This window comes from Poromitra crassiceps (genome assembly GCF_964638095.1).
Source record: "Poromitra crassiceps genome assembly, chromosome: 22".
In the NCBI taxonomy this organism is placed as follows: Eukaryota; Metazoa; Chordata; class Actinopteri; order Beryciformes; family Melamphaidae; genus Poromitra; species Poromitra crassiceps.
The window spans coordinates 19529084-19548416 of NC_139647.1; the positions used below are offsets into that span (position 1 = coordinate 19529084).

The 19333-nt window shown below is 42.8% G+C and overlaps 1 protein-coding gene across 3 annotated transcripts in view; it reads left to right on the top strand.

Annotated features, from left to right (window-relative positions):
* The first annotated feature begins 1856 nt into the window (after positions 1–1856).
* LOC310796477 (polycomb protein SCMH1-like) overlaps positions 1857–19333 on the top strand; it is a 39243-nt gene continuing 21766 nt past the window's right edge. Inside the window, exons 1-8 of one of the 3 annotated variants that reach the window (XM_083658663.1) lie at positions 1857–1940; positions 2606–2765; positions 4102–4172; positions 5214–5294; positions 7102–7172; positions 11412–11646; positions 14684–14772; positions 16495–16741. In XM_083658663.1, coding sequence (XP_083514789.1) covers positions 4148–4172; positions 5214–5294; positions 7102–7172; positions 11412–11646; positions 14684–14772; positions 16495–16741 — 748 coding nt within the window. In that variant the 5' untranslated portion in view covers positions 1857–1940; positions 2606–2765; positions 4102–4147. The remainder of the gene's footprint in view (positions 1941–2605; positions 2766–4101; positions 4173–5213; positions 5295–7101; positions 7173–11411; positions 11647–14683; positions 14773–16494; positions 16742–19333) is intronic. The other 2 variants (XM_083658665.1, XM_083658664.1) reach the window with 2 other exon arrangements.

The window sequence follows — 19333 nt, forward strand, 5'->3', positions numbered from 1 at the left end:
CGCGTGCGTGTGCATGCGTGCGTGCGTGTGTGTGTGTTCTAATAATGGTGCCTGGTGGACTGGGGCCTCCTTTGATGCGATGAGGGCCGACAGGCGTGAAACAGGTCCAATCAGGCGCGTGGGTGCCGCCAATTAACCCTTTTCACCGTGTGAAACCAAACATAATTGCCTGGGGGGGCGGGGGCCCACTGAGGGGGCGGGGGCCCACTGAGGGGGCAGGGGGCCACTGGGCCATGGCCTGCCCAGCGTAGGCTGAAATGGGCATTAGCGGAGCTAGCAGGTGACCATTAACGCACAATTGAACCGCTGGGTGTTCCTCCAAATCACATAGTTACAGTTGCTATCCAGACCAAATTGGCATGGCATTACCAAATGGCCTGTATTTCTAATTTGCACACCTACACGATTTATCTGAATATCTTTTGAGAGAGTGTACTCTGCCTGGTTTGTTACACTACAGCAGTATTTCAATGCTATTTTACCATGGTTTCGTCACGGGAGTGTGGTTATCTTTTGAAATAGAGTTTTTCTCCTATCTCTCCTATCTCTCCTAGCTTTGTGTGTGAACTGATCATCAGATTTGATGCTCAAGGCAAATGACCTTTAGGCAAACACCCAGAACTAGAGCACGATTGAAATTAAACTAGAGCAATGCTGACACAATAATAACTTTGACTAATAATACTGTTTTGTTGTAAAAAAAAAAAAAAACCTCCAAAACACCACATTTACACCAAGACCTTGAGGAACACCACAGAAAAACTTGACATTTGTAGATTTCTGTTCGAATTTTTTCTGCAATTGGGTAGCGAGCACCTCTGTTCTGGAAATTGCTCAGAAACCCCTTATTTTCATTATACATAGGAAATCCCCTGAATGCCCTAGGTCAAGGGCCTCGGACAAGGTCTGGAAACCAGCCCCCCCCCCCCCCCCCCCCCACACGTGGGATATTGCTGTTTTACTTCAGACTACATCAAATACATAAAAAAGGTCTGTCTGAATTTGTTTCTGACTCTGGGAGTGAGTCACACACATCTGTCTGTCACTGTTATTTGTACCTGTCCCCTGTATCTGTTGCCTGTATCTGTTGCCTGTGTCTGCTGCCTGTTGCTTGTCTTTTGTTTTACTGTTAAGCGTCTTTGAGTCTTGAAAAGCGCTATATAAAATAAATGCATTATTATTATTATTATTATTATTATAGGCTATGTGATCTCCTTTTGAGAATAATATAATAACTAATTGAATATTTCCCCCCCAAGTCCATTCACTGAGCCTCCCCTGAAACTGTTTGGAACCCCCCCCCCCCCCCCCCCCCCACCACCTGGGGAGGCCCACCTCAATTGAGAACCTCTGCCCTATCTCTCTAGTTTGTAGTTGTAAAGTTTCACGAGGCTGTGATTATCCTAGATGTCACAAAGGGTCAGTGAGGTCAAGTTTCGAAAAATTGTATCAATTGTAATGCGTCCTTATGAGAATATTAGCGATATTTCACTAGTTGTCATTTCGGAAAACAAACGTGTTTTTTTGTATTTGATTTGATTTGATTTGATTTGATTTGACGGTTAAAAATTGAAATACAATATACTGAACAAAGCACAGACATGGATCTCAAAAAATAAGATCAAGGATAAGCACAATAAAGTCAAGACTTATTTCATTGTGGTCCTTGGTCTAAAACAGGTGGATATAAAAAACAACAACAATATAAACATAAAATAATTAATAAAAGCATTCAATATTCACCTGCTTGAGAGGTACGTCTTTCGGCCGCCAGGGGTCGTGGTTTCCTCTTCCTCCATCGTCTGGCTTGCCCGCCTGTCTGTCTCTGCCCAACACAAGCAATGTTGGCAAAAACAGCCCCCTCCTCATCGTGTGAAGGGGAAAAATGGCGGACAAGCACTAAATCCACATCGAAATAAACACACACATTACAACGCAAGGTAAACATCCTCGGATATACTGAGCAACATCTCCTTTTACGCACGACTTTAAGCGTTGAATCCACGCTATCACTGGCTAACTCTGGTGTGCTGGTGCGCTCCCATTTTGCTAATGCTAATATTTATAATCAGGTCAGCGAGCTAGCTAGCCACCTAGCATCAGGGCAGTGGGCATGTCTGGTGGGTTTAGCCGTGTATATAGCATAGCATGCTGGCTGTGTCTGCAAGGCTACACTGGATGCATGCATGCCTGTTTTGTTTTCATTTGTAGCACGCATCTAGCGTTAGCTCATTATAATAGCCTCGGGATGCCTTTACCTCGGGAGGACCGTTATACTCGCAATTAGCTCAAAGATGTTAAATGAGCATCTAGCGTTCATGCAAGTGTAGCGGTTATAGTTAGCACAGGCTATGGCGGGGGGGGGGGGGGGGGGGGGGGGTCTCCTGTGCGTATTGGCTTTGTGGGGTCTCCTGTGCGTAATCTGCGTATTGGCTTTGTGTTTTGAATGGAGCTCAACACATTTCGGCAATGCCAGACGTGTTTTGGCTATAAATGGCAACCTAGCTTCTCTTTTAGATGTCAGACAAGCCGCAGCACATAATAGCAACAGGAGGAGGAAGGTGTATAACTGCTGTCTGCGCTCTCTCTCTCTCTCTCATGCCAGTGCTGCTGTCACTTTCCCCAGACGCAGAAAGAGGGAGCGGGTCGCTTTAATTTGGACGCCGTCCCCCTTGGCGGAAGAAAAGGGCGCACTTCTGTTGAAAGAAAAAGCGGACGGAGTGAGGAGGAGAAGAGAAACGTCTCTTCTGTTATGAAGTTTTAAGGTATGTTTTGTGTCAATATCACACTCTCTGCTTTATGGATCCGTTGGTATTGATGTTTTTAGTACTCATCATGAAAGCGCTGGGAAAGTTAGCTGGGATAATTGTATCACGTTAATCAACATATGTGGGGCAGAGAAAGGCTGGTTGTTGACATGTTTCGATGCTAAAATCAGATTTGTTTACGTTTTTGACACATGGGTATGTTGAAGCTAAAAACACGCGTCTATCGTGTGAAGAAACGTATTATGATTGTAATTAATATCGGCACCAAATTAATCTTAGTTGAAATCAGTGTCTATAAAACGCCAGGTTGGACATCAGTGTGTATCTCCCAGTTGACCAGAGAAAACAGATGTAAATCACTTGTTTCTTTCTAGCAGTTTGACCCGCTGACCTGTATGTTGTGTCTGGCTGGTAATGTGAACCCACGTTTTAGGTTACAGGGGGTCACTGAGCTAGATTGTCCACTTCCTCTAGTCTACACATGTGGCCATTCTTTGACTACAAGCCATTTAGCAAACAATCCCCATGGTTTAATGATCACTTTGACTTAAGAGGCAATCAGTTTAATTGATCAGAGGTTTGTTGCACATTGTTATCATATTGCCTATTCAATTCCACTCCTTTGCATCCGCTTTATTGTGATGATAATATATTCTTTATTTTATAATGCATGATTTAAATCGGGTGTTTCAAGTGATGGAAAAATTGTACAATTTAAAATCAGGTGAAATATGCAATATGCGGTTTTAGGCATTTTAGCTGATGCTCTGACCCAGAGAGAGACAGTTTGTGCACTTTGAAAGGATGCTTGGCTGTTTTCAGGATCCAACCTCTGATCTTCTGGTTATGGGACAGTCACTCTAGCACCGAGGCCACCCTTTGGGTGACTGACTGGGGCAAGCTGACATCTTGGGCAAACTCTTTGTTGTCGTCTGCCGCCCACAATGACTCCCTCCCTGCTCCGAGCCAAGCACGTGAGGCCAGTGAGCTAACAACAAGGCTAGCTCTCCAGACTTACCTTTACTGCAATACAACACACAGCTGGTAGCCGAAACACGAGCCTATAGTGCTTATGTGTCATTAGTTATGAAGCCAGTCTTTAGTTATCTGAGGCGAGTCTTTATATGAAGTGTGAATTTGAATTTGGATAAGAAAGAGAGATTGATAGGTAGCTATTTTATTATTATTATCAGCAGGAAATTCAATTGTAACAGCAGCAACAAACCTCAGCCATAATACACTTTTTTTCCCCACGTCTTCACATCGTTTCACAGCTTCCAACGCAGGCGTAACATAGCGACTGTTGTCTGTCTTTTTCTCTAACTGTCTTTAGAGCGGAGGCCACTGTGTGTCGTGAACTTGGTCAGTATTGTTAGAGCATGAGGAAGCCGGTGCCACAGAAAGGTAATTATGGATTATGTCATTCATATACTACACGATACTAGCTAGCTTTTAGCCAGTCTTGTTTATAATGATCCTAGAGGAGCGGTTCCAAAGACCCAACCTTTTCCAACCGTTAGCCCACTTGAAAATTTACAAAATGTTTGCGGCCCACATCCAACCGTAAACAGTACGGATTTTAACGATAAAAGGAGACACACCATACACAAATCAGAAACTAAAAGTAAGGGTCTGTCTAAAATTGGGTAATTAAGATATAATAATATCTTAATAATAATAATAATAATAATTCATTAGCCTACAAATTAAACAAGGGTATCATTCAACAATGGAGAAATGCATTCTCATTATTATTATTATCATTATTGTTATTGTTATTATTTCCCCCCCACTAAGATCATAATGTTTTGTAAATGATTTGGCGGCCCCCTGGCCCATAGCTTGGGAATGGCTGTCCTAGAGAGAATCATAATAACAATGATAATAATAATTCATTTATTTTATATAGCACTTTTCAATGACCCAAAGATGCTTACAATAGGAGTCCACAGAAAACAAGAACAATAGAAACGAGCAACAGGCAACCGATACAAATAACAATAGCAAAAGTAACAAACGAGCAACAGATACAAATAACAATTAACGTGTCTAGTCAGGGATATATGCAAAACAAAGGGAGGGAGCATGAGGGAAGGGGAGGGTGGAGGAGGTAGTTAAGGGTAGGGGAGGTTAAGGGTAGGGGGTAGGTTAAGGGTAGGGGAGGTAGTTAAGGGTAGGGGGGAGGTTGTACGCTTGGGAGAACAGGTAGGTTTTTAATCTGGATTTGAAAGTGGAGAGTTGGGGGGGGGGAGAGAGTTCCAAAGTCTGGGGTGCTGCTCTCGAGAATGCTCGCTCTCCCAAAGCTTTTGAGTTTGGATGGTGAGGGTAACAGTGGAGAACGTTTGTAGCAGGGATGGTGTTTGAGATGTATCGCAGGACAGTAACTAACCGATGAGATGTCCAGCTGTTGATGAGAGCTAATCGTGTCTCTCTTTCTCCTTTTAGCTATTGAGTGGAAAGATGCCAGAAGGATCAAGCATGCTCGGAGTGGACGACCCTCCCGGGTGCCTTCACAATACCAAGGAGGTACAGCAAACAACGCACTAAAGGCAGTGGCATAGAGGGCAACTTTCTGTACAACTCGGATGTGGAGTCCACACACTAACCCAGGGATACACAACTTGCTTTGCCCGGGGGCCACTTTCGTGAAATGATAGAAGGCCAGGGGCCAGTTAATAAACAATCAATATACCGTACATTTTTCTGTAGCAGATTGTAGGTTTTTGGGGTGTCAGCCGGAGTTTAGTCTGACAATGTTCTGCACACCGGATAGTTAGTTAGGTTAAGTACATACATAAGTGCCTGGGTAGCGAGCAGACGGCGGTATTTGACAATTTAGCAGCTAAATCATAGATTATTGAAAGATATTCCATATTCCAGACTGAAATGCTATAACAGAAGTGGAGTATTGGCCAGAATGACATGAACATTTGGACACTTATTCAGTGGGTATCTTGCATGTTGCGTTCAGGTGCACTGTAAAAAAAAAGAAAATTGCAATGGGCCGCCAGTTGAGTATTACTGCACTAAATAATGCCCCATGAACATGTATTAGTATAACACCATGGTTCACAAGATAATAGGGATGGGCATTTGAAGAAGTCCTTAATCAATCATCGGGAAAATTAACATGAATTATCTATTCATCATTTAAACAATGGCAGAAAGCACTAAAGAAAGCGTGTTTTCTGTCAATCTTTATTCCAAGAATTGATATACAACGGCAATCCTCTTAAAAAAAAAGGCATTTTGTTAAAAACAAACAAGACAGAGTCCAACAACAGCCTGTTTTGATGCAATGTGGATGTTGTACAGTACATAAATAACATCTGATAGATGCACCTGGCAAGGGTGAGGCCAGGCTTCACTGTGCAATATGCCCTAACCCCGACATATTACACACTACACTGTCTAAATGCAACTGGGATACATCATAACTCAGTGATGTAACCTGGGGTCGTTGGGTGTTTCTGGTCTCACAACATCATACATCATGCCGGTAAGGCATGGTGTATCTTGGTTATGTTGGGGGGATGTGGCAAATTAGCTAAACTTCCAAAAAAGTGGTGTATCCCTTTAAGCTTAGCCCAAAATCACAAATCAGACTGAGAAGGGTCCCCGGTATATTTTCTATCTTGTAAGGGGTCCTTGGCTGAAAAACATTGGAGAACCTCTGTCATAGAGCTGGTAATTTATTTATTTGTTAAACATTTTTGCCCTGTATTTTTTGTTTTGTTTTATGGTCACTCACGATTCGGGAGGTCGTCATGGGTTGGCTTGGTTGCAGCCTTAAAAATTGTTATACAGTATATGGATCTTTTTTAAATATCTATGGAGAAAATGAATGGGAAACTCACTTCCGGGGCAAGAGATGTCACGTGACTCTTCAGCTCTATTGCTGCCATGTAGTGAAATTCTTTAATTCAACTTCTATTTGATACCAATGATCAAATTCCGTTTTGATCGACAAAATCCTTAATGATCAATTATGGATAATCAATTAATCAAGCCCATCCCTATTAGGTAACACGCGGTGGTATACTAATAAATGTTCGTGGGAAGATTTAATTTATCTTAAAGTAGAATTTTGCCAAAAGAAGCTGGTGGAGATAGATTTGTTTTTACTCCATGTCTCAATTTGGTGCCTTTCTAATGGGTGCAAAAAGCATGACATGGTCAAAGTCAACTTACAAATGAGGAAAAAGTTGAACTGCTATCCTAAGAAACCAACCACCTTAAAAGTTTGAAGTTCTGTTCCTGAGGGGGAAAACAACTTCAAATGATTGGCTATATGATTTGAAGTTTGTTGTGTTCTTGTCTGTTCTTCCTGCAGGGCATTTCAGTTGGGAGAAATACCTGAAAGAGACCGGTGCCACCGCTGCACCTGCCTCCTGCTTCAGACAGGTGAGTGACATGATTGGACGACGGGGCAGGAAGGACTTGTGTCCGAAACGTTACACATGTTGGTTTAGGTGACCAATAAATGTTTCGTGGAAGTTATTCCTGGTAGGCGTGGGCGATATGACGATCTTAGATCGTTCACGATCAGAATGGCTCCACGATCTGCCTTTCCAGACAGATCGTTAGAGTCGCGCTACACGCAGTGCACATTCTATCAGTTGCATTTCTATGTGTGAAAGACGCTTCCCGAGTTTTCCTCCCCTCCCCCTTTTCACTTTGCAAAGTGCAGCAGCATGACAACACGGAGCGGAGGGGTACCGTAAATTCCGGACTATAAGCCGCGGCTTTTTTCCCGTTTTTTGGCCTTTTTTGCCCCCTGCGGCTTATATAACGGTGCGTCTTATCTATGGATTTTTCCAGCAAACGGCCACTCGGGAACCTCCAAAATCTATGGATGTTGGTATGAGGCAGAACGAGAGCAAGACAGACATTATGAGAGCGAGACCCTGATTGGATGATGTTGCAAAAAATGTGCCTCGCGACCTGATTGGAGCACTGTGCCACTACTCTCTCTCAGCCACTACGGTAAAACACCCTCCCTCCCTCCTCCCTCGCTCCGGGGGGAAAAAGGCAGCGATTGAGCATGAAAGACAGTCTGAATGAAATTGAATGTAACATTCCCAATTCTATGTATTACATTCTAAAAAACTAACAGCAACATTTTGGAAGGCTAAGCCACACAACTAGCTCGTTGTAATCTAACATCATGCTTCAAAAGATGGAGAACTGGCTGTGTTACGACGATGGCGGCGATTGAGCCTGAAAGCCATGTCTGAGACAGTAGCGAGACAGGAACAACAACAGCAGCAGCAGCAGCAAAGGATCATGCACAAACCCGAGACGAAAGGGACTGTCCGTCAGGGCGCGGACGACTGTGTGTCAGCAACTCCCTCCCGACTACCAGGAGAAAATTACAAACTTCGGCGAATTCACACAAAGAAAGATCAAGGAATATTCCATCGGACCGGAGCAGATCATAAATATGGATGAAGTGCCTTTGACGTTCGACCTGCCTCTCACTAGGACTGTTAACAAGAAAGGTGAATCGTCCATCACGTTGAGAACCACAGGTCACGAGAGAACGAATTTCACTTGTGTTCTTGGCTGCACAGCAGCTCCCGCCGATGGTGATTTTTAAGCATCTCACAATGTGTGATTTTGTCTGGGGATTAGTGACCTGACTTTTGTTTTGTTGAAATGTTAATAAATGGGAGCTTCCCCAAACAGCCATCTCTTTCCCGACAATCCCCTCTGTGCACGAAGCCTTACATATGGTAATTAAACATCAAAACACCCGCGGCTTATAGACCGGTGCGGCTTATAGAAGAAAAAAATAGTCACCTTTGAAGGTGCGGCTTATAGACCGGTGCGCCTTATAGTCCGGAATTTACGGTAGTTGGTTTGACACACACACACACACACACACACACACACACACACACACACACACACACACACACACATACAGTACTTAACCAGGGCTTGCCTTGACAAGGACCTCTCGTCATCCCAGGGACGTTAATTAATTTGGGGACGGAGCTGGACGATAGCCTAAACACACGCTCTGCTCGTTACAATGAACAGCGTTAAAAATGACATGCCACACACACACGCACTAAACAGTAGGGATGTCACAATATATCGTCCCACAATATATCGCGATATCAAAACATGACAATATGTATCGTTGAGATGAAATCTCATATCGTGAGAAAAAAGAAGCTGAACATGGTGGCACTGATCTGCATCTGATTGCATGCTCGCTCTCCTTTTCATTGCTTTGTTTGAACAGACGAGGGACGTTACAGACACAGAGGATGAAAATGGTGAAATGACTCAAATTAGCGTGGAGGATGCCCCCTCAACTTACAAATCGATCGCAAAAAAATATTGTTTAAAATATCGTATCGTTATCGTAAACCCAATATCGTGTATTGTATCGTATCATGAACTGAGTGTATCGTGACACCCCTACTAAACACACATGCGGGCACTGGCAGAGAGACAAACAGGCAGATAGAGCGCAACTAAACGGAATAGTTTGAGTTTAATTTGCTTCAGTTGGACTTGGCAGTTATTTTAAATTTTAAATGCGAGGACGCATATTTGCTCCTAATCTGCCCTCATCCTGCTGCCTCGTATTCTCAGGAGAGCGCGTTTCTGCTCCACCTTATTTTCTCCCCCCCCCGCCTCTCTCTCACTGCTTAAAGCTCAACGCTGTGTGTGTGTGTGTGTGTGTGTGTGTGTGTGTGTGTGTGTGTGTGTGTGTGTGTGTGTGTGTGTGTTGAGCCGCATGTCTCTGCTCTGTCCCCACACTCTGTCTGTCGGTCTCTCTCTCTCCATTAAATTAGCAAATTGACAAATGACAATCACGCAACTCAATCGCAGATAGCCAATATATTCGTCCCTTCGCCCAAACCTACTGTATAAATAACAGTGAACCAAGAGATAGATGGATAGATAGACAGATAGATAGATTGATAGATTGATAGATAGATACATAGATAGATAGATAGATAGATAGATAGAGTAGATAGATAGGGTTTGCATGCTTGTGAACATTCTTTTTTAGCACATGAATTATTGGAAACTCAGCGTAAACGAATGACATGAAAATATTTATAAAACAAATTGTATTTTAAATTTCCATGAGTTTTCTAGGTTTCTCATGGCCGTACGAACCCTGAAATTAGTTTGGTTGTACTTGTGCTGTTCAGTAACTTGCAAAATAGTCTTAAAAACCAATATGAAAAAGAATCGTGATAAGATCGGGGATCGTGATCCTGCCTGAAAAAATTGTGATATGATATTTTTGCCATATCGTCCATTAGGGCTGTGGCGATTCACTTATCTCCCGATTCGATACTATCACGATTCTTGGGTGCCGATTCGATTTATATTGCGATTCTTAAGTATTGCGATTCTACGATTATTGCGATTCGATATTACGATTTATTGCGATTTTTGTTTCTTTTTTTCTTTTCTTTTTTCAGTTTGTTTGCTTTTTTACACTAGATGAGAACATGGGAAAAGTTGAATCATACACTAGAGACTGTATATTATATATCATGAGTAGGGCTGGGCGATATAGTTAAAAACAGGGGCGGACTGGGATCATAATTCAGGCCGGGCATTAGATACCAAGCAGGCCAGGCCGATATGGGCCGACGCGCGTGAAATTTGGGCCGTTTGAAGCCCAATTTGGGCCGTTTGAAGCCAGATTTGGGCCGTTTGAAGTCCAATTTTACAATGAGATGCAACCACTTTAACCCTGAAGTGTAATTATTACTTCAGACTAACTAATAAAGTAATAAAACCACTAGTAAACCAGTAGGCGGCGCCTGGCCTGCTGTTCAGTGAGTGGCCTGACTGCAAGCAATTTTTTTTTTTTTTTTTTTGCGATTATCGATTCTGGAATAAAAGATCGATTCAAAAAATCGCGATACTTAGGTGAATCGATTTTTTCCCCCACTCCTACCCGCTATGTACGTATAAACCTGTATCATTTCATTGCATCCATCCCTTGAGGATTTGGGAATACCCTTCAACAATGCAGAGAGGGCATATCTATTATTATGTGAACCATGTTGAATTTGATGTGGGCCTTTATGTATCGTGTGTATTTGTGTACCGTGTCAAATTGTATTGATGTGAAGCCGTTTTTATGTAGCGCTTTCTTGACCAGGACTCCTTGCAAGAAGAGATCTTGTATCTCAATGGGACCTTCCCGCATAAATAAAAGGATAAAGACATTAGGGCTGTGAATCTTCACTGGCCTCACGATTCGATTCGATTATGATTCAGAGGGCTACGATTCGATTCGATTACGATTATCGATGCATCTCGATGCATCTTAAATCGATGCATCACTTTTTTTCCCCAATACATAATTTCTTTTTTCTCACTTCCTTTTTTCTCACTGTGTGGCTACTTTTAAAATAAAAGTGCATTTAGAATTGCATTGTATTATGATCCATAATTAAAATAAACAACTGCATGTACTTCCATTATATTTTATTTGATTATAAAAAAAAATTTGACATTTGTGAATCGATGCAGAATCGTGCACGTCCGCATCGCGATGCATCTTATAATTGATTATTTTTGACACCCCTAAAATACATATCTTTAGTGTTTTTGCCATTTTGATTGTTTTGTCTCGCCTATGCTCGACCCCCTTAGAGCGCTACGCCTCCGGTGAACGAGTTCAAGGCGGGCATGAAGCTGGAGGCGCAGGACCCGCGGAACACCACCTCCACCTGCATAGCCACGGTGGTGGGCCTGACGGGCTCGCGGCTGCGTCTGCGCCTGGACGGCTCGGACAACAAGAACGACTTCTGGCGCCTGGTGGACTCTTCTGAGATCCAGCCCATCGGCAACTGTGAGAAGAATGGAGGCATGCTGCAGCCCCCGCTGGGTGAGCGCAGACACTCTAACACAACCAGTGTTGGGGCTAACTCATTACAAAAGTAACATATTACATGTAATATATTACTTTTAGCAGTAACTCAGTAATATAACTTATTACTTATAGGATTTCAGTAATATTATACCAGTTACTTTGTCAAGTAACTCAAGTTACAAATTTAGCTACATTTTATTAAATCCAAGCACATATTTAAAAAAAATACAACAATTTCCTAATCAAACTGTGTGTTTTTATGCAAATAACCACTACAGATGACAATAACAAAGGAAAAGAATAACATTTAGAATTTTGGATTGTTTACACTGACTTCAAGGCGGTTGAAATAAGTTTTCGGGATGGTTCCGGGGCGGCGATGTCATTCTGCTGCTGCTGTTGTTTTGGTAAAAGTAATGCAAAAGTAGTGTAATAAGTAAAGAGTTACTCTACACAGAAAGTAATATTGTAAAGTAACTTATTACTTTCAAATGAAAGTAACTAGTAATATGTAGTATATTACATTTTGAAAGTAACTTGCCCAACACTGAACACAACACATAGGGCCTTTTAAAAACAGAAAGCATATTTTTACATTCTCATTCCATTCATTTGCATGTAAAAAAAAGTTATGGACAAAGGTTTTTCTGACAAGCTCAGGGCATCTCCCATTGACAGTAAATATGCATCTCCTCATCTTTTTTTTCCTCGTCGTTTTTGATTTTGTCCACTAGGTGTCAGTGATTGACCAGCGAAGACCCTAGAGTGGTGGTTCTCAAACCTTTTCATTGTCAAGGACCCCTAAACTGACACAAATTAGACCACGGACCCCCGTTTGATCAGATTTTGTCCCAGGGTTCCCCCAATCTGACAGGATTTTCTCTTTTATTACAGAAAGTTTAGGAAAACCCATGACCCGAAATAGTCATACGTTCTGTAATTGTGTTACTCTTATGGATGGAATTAAAGTGAAAATAAAGGATTCCCTTTTTTTGCTGGGGACCCCCTGCAAACCTCTCAAGGACCCCTGGGGTTCCCAGGACTCCATTTGAGAGCCACGGCCTTAGAGTTTGATACTAATGGCTATAAATAACTTGCTGACACAACTAAGGTTATTTCAGTCTTGACTGCCCGTGATGATAAAAGGCACAGGAGCACTCTTGTGTTCTGCACATTTAGGTCGGATATAATCACACTGTAGTCAGGCAGTTCATTAGGGCTGGGTATCGCCACTGACTTCCCGATACGATTCCGATACACAATGCAGGCATACGATACGATACGATACGATACGATACGATTCAATATCGATATTTCAGTTACAATACCATTTTTGCTTTGATAATGGAAGAGATTCTCAAAGAACTAATGCTGTAAATTGTACAAGGAACCCTCTAACCTGGTGCATTATTAAAAAATATTAATATTTACATTAAGAATTGACCATAAAGAAAGCAGTTACATCATGTCATTCTTTTTTATTTAAACATGACCAACATAGTCATTCAACATCTTTCTTTACAGTCTTCTGTCTCTTTCTTTACAGTCTTCTGTGAGAAGCCAAACAAATGTAGATTTCCACTATACAACAGAATCATTGAACAGCAGCATGTTGTAAAACAGTGTTTCATAAAGTATAAATGCTTTGTAAATCAAATTAAATACAATGAAATACAGCTCATGAACATTTCCAGTTCACAAACATTATAGTGCAAACAGATTTGAGGTCTACATCTGGCTCATGGTGCATGCTAGGGCTGTGGCGATTCACTTATCTCCCGATTCGATACTATCACGATTCTTGGGTGTCGATTCGATTTATATTGCGATTCTTAAGAATTGCGATTCTACGATTATTGCGATTCGATATTACGATTTATTGCGATTTTTGTTTATTTTTTTCTTTTCTTTTTTCAGTTTGTTTGCTTTTTTACACTAGATTAGAACATGGGAAAAGTTGAATCATACACTAGAGACTGTATATTATATATCATGAGTAGGGCTGGGCGATATAGTTAAAAACAGGGGCGGACTGGGATCATAATTCAGGCCGGGCATTAGATACCAAGCAGGCCAGGCCGATATGGGCCGGCGCGTGTGAAATTTGGGCCGTTTGAAGCCCAATTTGGGCCGTTTGAAGTCCAATTTTACAATGAGATGCACCCACTTTAACCCTGAAGTGTAATTATTACTTAAAACTTAAAACCACTAGTAAACCAGTAGGCGGCGCCTGGCCTGCTGTTCAGTGAGTGGCCTGACTGCAAGCACCCATTTTTTCTTTTTCTTTTTGATTATCGATTCTGGAATAAAAGATCGATTCAAAAAATCGTGACATTAAAAATCGCGATACTTAGGTGAATCGATTTTTCCCCCCACCCCTAGTGCATGCACAATGCACATGTAGCCTACAGTATTTATGTTTTTGTTTCAACCACAAACATAAATAAACGTCAACTTGAAACTATGTTTTAACTACCACACACAGCCTATAATATTATAGCCTATGTTTAATAATTGAATAAAAACTTTTTTTTTGTAAAATATCGATACTGGGATTTATGTACTTATAATTGTTCCTTCACATGAATATCGATATATTGATTTTTTTTAACCCAGCCCTACAATTAATATTGAAGTATTCTTGCTAGTTTTCTCTGTAATGATAATTGATTACATCTATATAGTGCTGGGGGGTTGGGGGGGGGGGGGCTGGGGACTATGCCCCATTAGGGATATTATTCATGATACCAGAGCGAAGAGCATGTCCAACTGGTCCTATAACACCACTTCCAGCACCAGGTGGTCTCCCATCCGAGGACTAACCACACAGGTGGTCCCCCATCCGAGGACTAACCACGCAGGTGGTCTCCCATCCGAGGACTAACCACAGCCAACCTGCTTAGCTTCCCAGACATGCTAGTGATGTGATGCAGGAGCTATAGTGCTCCGTGACTGTTTGCTGAGAAGCACCTAACTTATCTCGTCTCAAGATCACACCTTAACTTAGATGTTAGAGAACCAGTGTATTTAGGACATTTGTCCTCTGCCTCAGGGTTCCGTCTCAACGCGTCCTCCTGGCCCATGTTCCTTCTGAAGACGCTGAACGGGGCTGAGATGGCACCTTCTCGCATCTTTCACAAGGTACCTGTACAAGGCTCACAAGCTCAACACGTGCTGCACACACACACCTACACAAGGTACCTGTACAAGGCTCACAAGCTCAACACGTGCACACACACACACACCTACACAAGGTACCTGTACAAGGCTCACAAGCTCAACACGTGCACACACACACCTACACAAGGTACCTGTACAAGGCTCACAAGCTCAACACGTGCTGCACACACCTACACAAGGTACCTGTACAAGGCTCACAAGCTCAACACGTGCTGCACACACCTACACAAGGTACCTGTACAAGGCTCACAAGCTCAACACGTGCTGCACACACCTACACAAGGTACCTGTACAAGGCTCACAAGCTCAACACGTGCTGCACACACCTACACAAGGTACCTGTACAAGGCTCACAAGCTCAACACGTGCTGCACACACCTACACAAGGTACCTGTACAAGGCTCACAAGCTCAACACGTGCTGCACACACCTACACAAGGTACCTGTACAAGGCTCACAAGCTCAACACGTGCTGCACACACCTACACAAGGTACCTGTACAAGGCTCACAAGCTCAACACGTGCTGCACACACCTACACAAGGTACCTGTACAAGGCTCACAAGCTCAACACGTGCTGCACACACCTACACAAGGTACCTGTACAAGGCTCACAAGCTCAACACGTGCTGCACACACCTACACACCAATCTCCCCAAATACTGTTTATAAGCAAACTGTAGCAAACAGTTTGCCAGCATTTAGCTGGGTTTTAGGGGCACTTTACACGAGGACGGTTTCCTATGGTGACGGGGAATTATTGTATCGTTAGTGCCTCCCTTTTAGACAGCGATGGCGAATTTGGGCTTAGGAAACGACATATTTTGAAACCACCTTCCAGAGTGGAATTCTTGGTGACGCTTCCCGCTGAGCGCTCCATGTAATCGCTTTGAGACGGCACATTTCAGGAACTCTGACGTGCCTGCACACGCGACACACGCGATTACGCCATAGCCGTGCGCGAGTTGGCAACCATTTTCAAAATAAAACGTCAGTATGAATGAAGTTTGGCAACATTCAGAATTAAGCTACACTGCGGCCAACTTCAGTTACATGTTCATAACGTTACTGCTGCGAGGAGCCGATGGCTGTTACCCGGTCGGCATTTAACGTTAGTTACAAAAGCACGTCGACAGTGTTTTCTCACTGCCAGTAGCCTAACTACAGTAGGGTTTGACAGATAGCACACTCAGCGCTCCCGGTTATCGCTGCTCGTTAAAGATTTCCAATAGGCGTTATTCTGATAAACTGGTCACATATATGTTACGTTCTCACCGACAAATATTAAAACTTTAAAACAGTTTGGGTTTTTTTTTAGCTTGAAAACAGCTTTTTGGCAAGTCTAAATGACTGCGGTAGGCGTACTCTACTTCCGTGTTTAAAACCGGAAAGACGATTACGAAATGACGTCATGCAGAAGCGTCCTTGTATGGGCAAAGAATAAGGTGATCACACTGCCACCTAGTGACCTGGCATGTACATTACGGCGTTTTAAAAATTCAACAGCGCTCATGTAAACAGGGAGAAGGTGTGAAGGAAAAGGTGTGAAGGAAACGCTATTGTGTCGTTTCTTTCAGAAACTGTCCCCGTGTAAAGGGCCCCTTAGTCTACCACCCCTGATATACTAACATACATGCACAATAAGACATTATTGACTCATGTCTGTCTCCTCCCTGTTCCCCAGCAGGAGCCCCCCGCCCCGGAGCAGAACTCCTTCCAGGTGGGCATGAAGCTGGAGGCGGTGGACCGCAAGAACCCGCACTTCATCTGCCCGGCCACCGTGGGGGCGCTGCGCGGCGTGGAGGTGCTGGTCACGTTCGACGGCTGGCGGGGCGCCTTCGACTACTACTGCCGCTACGACTCACGAGACATCTTCCCAGTAGGCTGGTGCACCCTCACCGGGGACAACCTGCAGCCGCCCGGAACCAAAGGTGTGTGGACCAAACCAAAACCAGGGGGGGGAGGGAGGTTCTGAGTTATCTGGGGTAAGGGTTTTGACAGACCTGCACCATTATTATTTTCTACATCTCCTGAGGGAAGTTAGATGGTGGAAAATCTGATTTGTGTCTGACACTGTATTTTCTCAGTCTACTGCATGAGAGCATTTTTTGCACAGTCCCTTGTTTGAGTTTGTCTTTACACCTTATTTCCTCTATTAGTAGGGGTGGTAATCACCAGATGCCCACGATACGATACTAAAACGATACTTGAGTCACGATACAATAGTATTGCGATATCGCCGATATTGCGATATATTGAATATTGCGATATTTCGATATATTGCAATTTCTTACTTTTTCAACTGCAAATGATGTCCCCAAAGGAAAACTTTGTCAACATCTGGTTTATATAAGAACAATTTTCCAGTCTGTACATCTGACTTCAACCATTTCATTGCAGCAACATTTTGTCAAGTAGACAGACCAACAACTTTCATAAAGTCATGTCATAGTTGCATGCACCTGACAAACTGAACTGTTTGTTACAGTCTACTTACAGTCCAACTTAACTGGATGTGTGTGTGGACCAACTGTACCGGTACTTAGGTCGTTTTGAACAATGCACCTTCACTTCACTTACACAAAACATCTTGTGCAGCCCATTCAGTAACTGGGGAATTTGTAAATTACTGTTATGACAAAACTGTTACTGTTAAAACAAAATGAAAATATGCTACCGTTTGTTTACTGCTGGCCTTGGAACTAAAGTTTATAGTAGCCCGGTGGCCTGGCATGGCCTGCAAAAAATATATATATATACCGTATATATATTTTTTGCAATATCGATACAATATCGTCAGGCAAAATATCGCGATACTATGGTGTATCGATTTTTCCCCCCATCCCTATCTATTAGTGGCCGGTAGTCAAAAGCCAGGTCTCCAATAATGGCGGGGGGGTGTGGTCGACATGAAAAATAAATGTCGGCCCCAAACACAGGCCGGGAAAAACAAAGGAAAAAGCACGGAAGCTTTGAGCCATACGTGCGCACATTTAAACACTGACATGCAGGGGTGCAAACGTGTTGCCTTTCAGCAAAATTCAGTAGCCTATATATAATTGTGCTGTTCTAACTTGGTGTGTTGTGCACATTTAGTTTTTTATTAACATTTGTATTTATTTTATAACATTTTATTTACTCCCATAGGAAAGCTATATTTGTTAAGCTCTCAGCTGCTCCCAATAACCAAGCGACATAGGCTGCTATGGTTTTAAGTTGTGTCTAAAGTGCAAATGATGCTCGAGCGAAATCGACGGCGCTGACTGCGCCTGAGGGGGTCGGCGCAGCTCGGCGTAGAACCGTGACAGGGTCCACTTGAAAAATCTTACTCGGGCACGGAGCAGAATGAAAGCAATTGTTCCCAATGTGAAAGCACCCTAAGGGAGAGTGGAATATGCTGCACATGTTCCCTGGCAATAAATAAACAATTGTCAGTTCCTGATACTTTCCCATCTCTTAATTTGAATACTTATTATTATACAGTGTTGTTGAGAATAGATCAATAAATAATGCTACATTATAAATAGAATGCTTCAAATAGACTCGGTGATTGGTATCGGTCGATACTGCTTCCAGCGATCAGTGATGCTTGTCCCCAAAAATGAGAGCACCTCTAGTCTGAATTAGTCTTAAGTAGGGATGTCACAATATATCGTCCCACGATATTTCGTATATTTCGATATTTCGCGATATCAAAACGTGACAATATGTATCGTTGAGATGAAATCTCATATCGTGAGAAAAAGAAGCTGAACATGGTGGCACTGATCTGCATCTGATTGCATGTTCGCTCTCCTTTTCATTGCTTTGTTTGAACAGACGAGGGACGTTACAGACAAGGAGGAGGAAAATGGTGAAATGACTCAAATTAGCGTGAAGGATGCCCCCTCAACTTACAAATCGATCGCAAAAAAATATTGTTAAAGTATCTTGTCCCAGTATCGAACCCAATATCGTGTATCGTATCGTATCGTGAACCGAGTGTATCGTGACACCCCTAGTCTCAAGTAAGTGCATTACTGTATTTTAGCAGTGACCCAGCTTGTCTGTTCACAATTAAATCTGACAAATTCAAGGTGTTAGGCAATTAGACTGGATGTCTCAAGGTAATAAATAATTATGCGTTATCACACACGGTGATGCCGGTACCAGTTCACAGCATCCTTTACAGCCAGCTGTTCACCTGCTGTTTTTATTTTTTATGCCTCCGCCGGCGATAGCCAGGCCGGAGGCATTATGGATCCGGGTTGTCCGTCCGTCCGTCCGTCCGATGTTTGTTAACGCGATATCTGAGGAACGCCTTGACGGAATTTCATCAAATTTGCCTCAAACACCGACTTAGATTCAAGGATGATCTGATTAGATTTTGGTGGTCAAAGGTCAAGGTCACTGTGACCTCTCGAACGCCATTTTCAAGCTTGTTAACGCGATATCTCAGGTGATATCTTGATATCTCATCAAATTTGACTCAAACATTGACTTGGACTCAATGGTGGAGGCATAAATCTGCGGTGCGGTCGTTC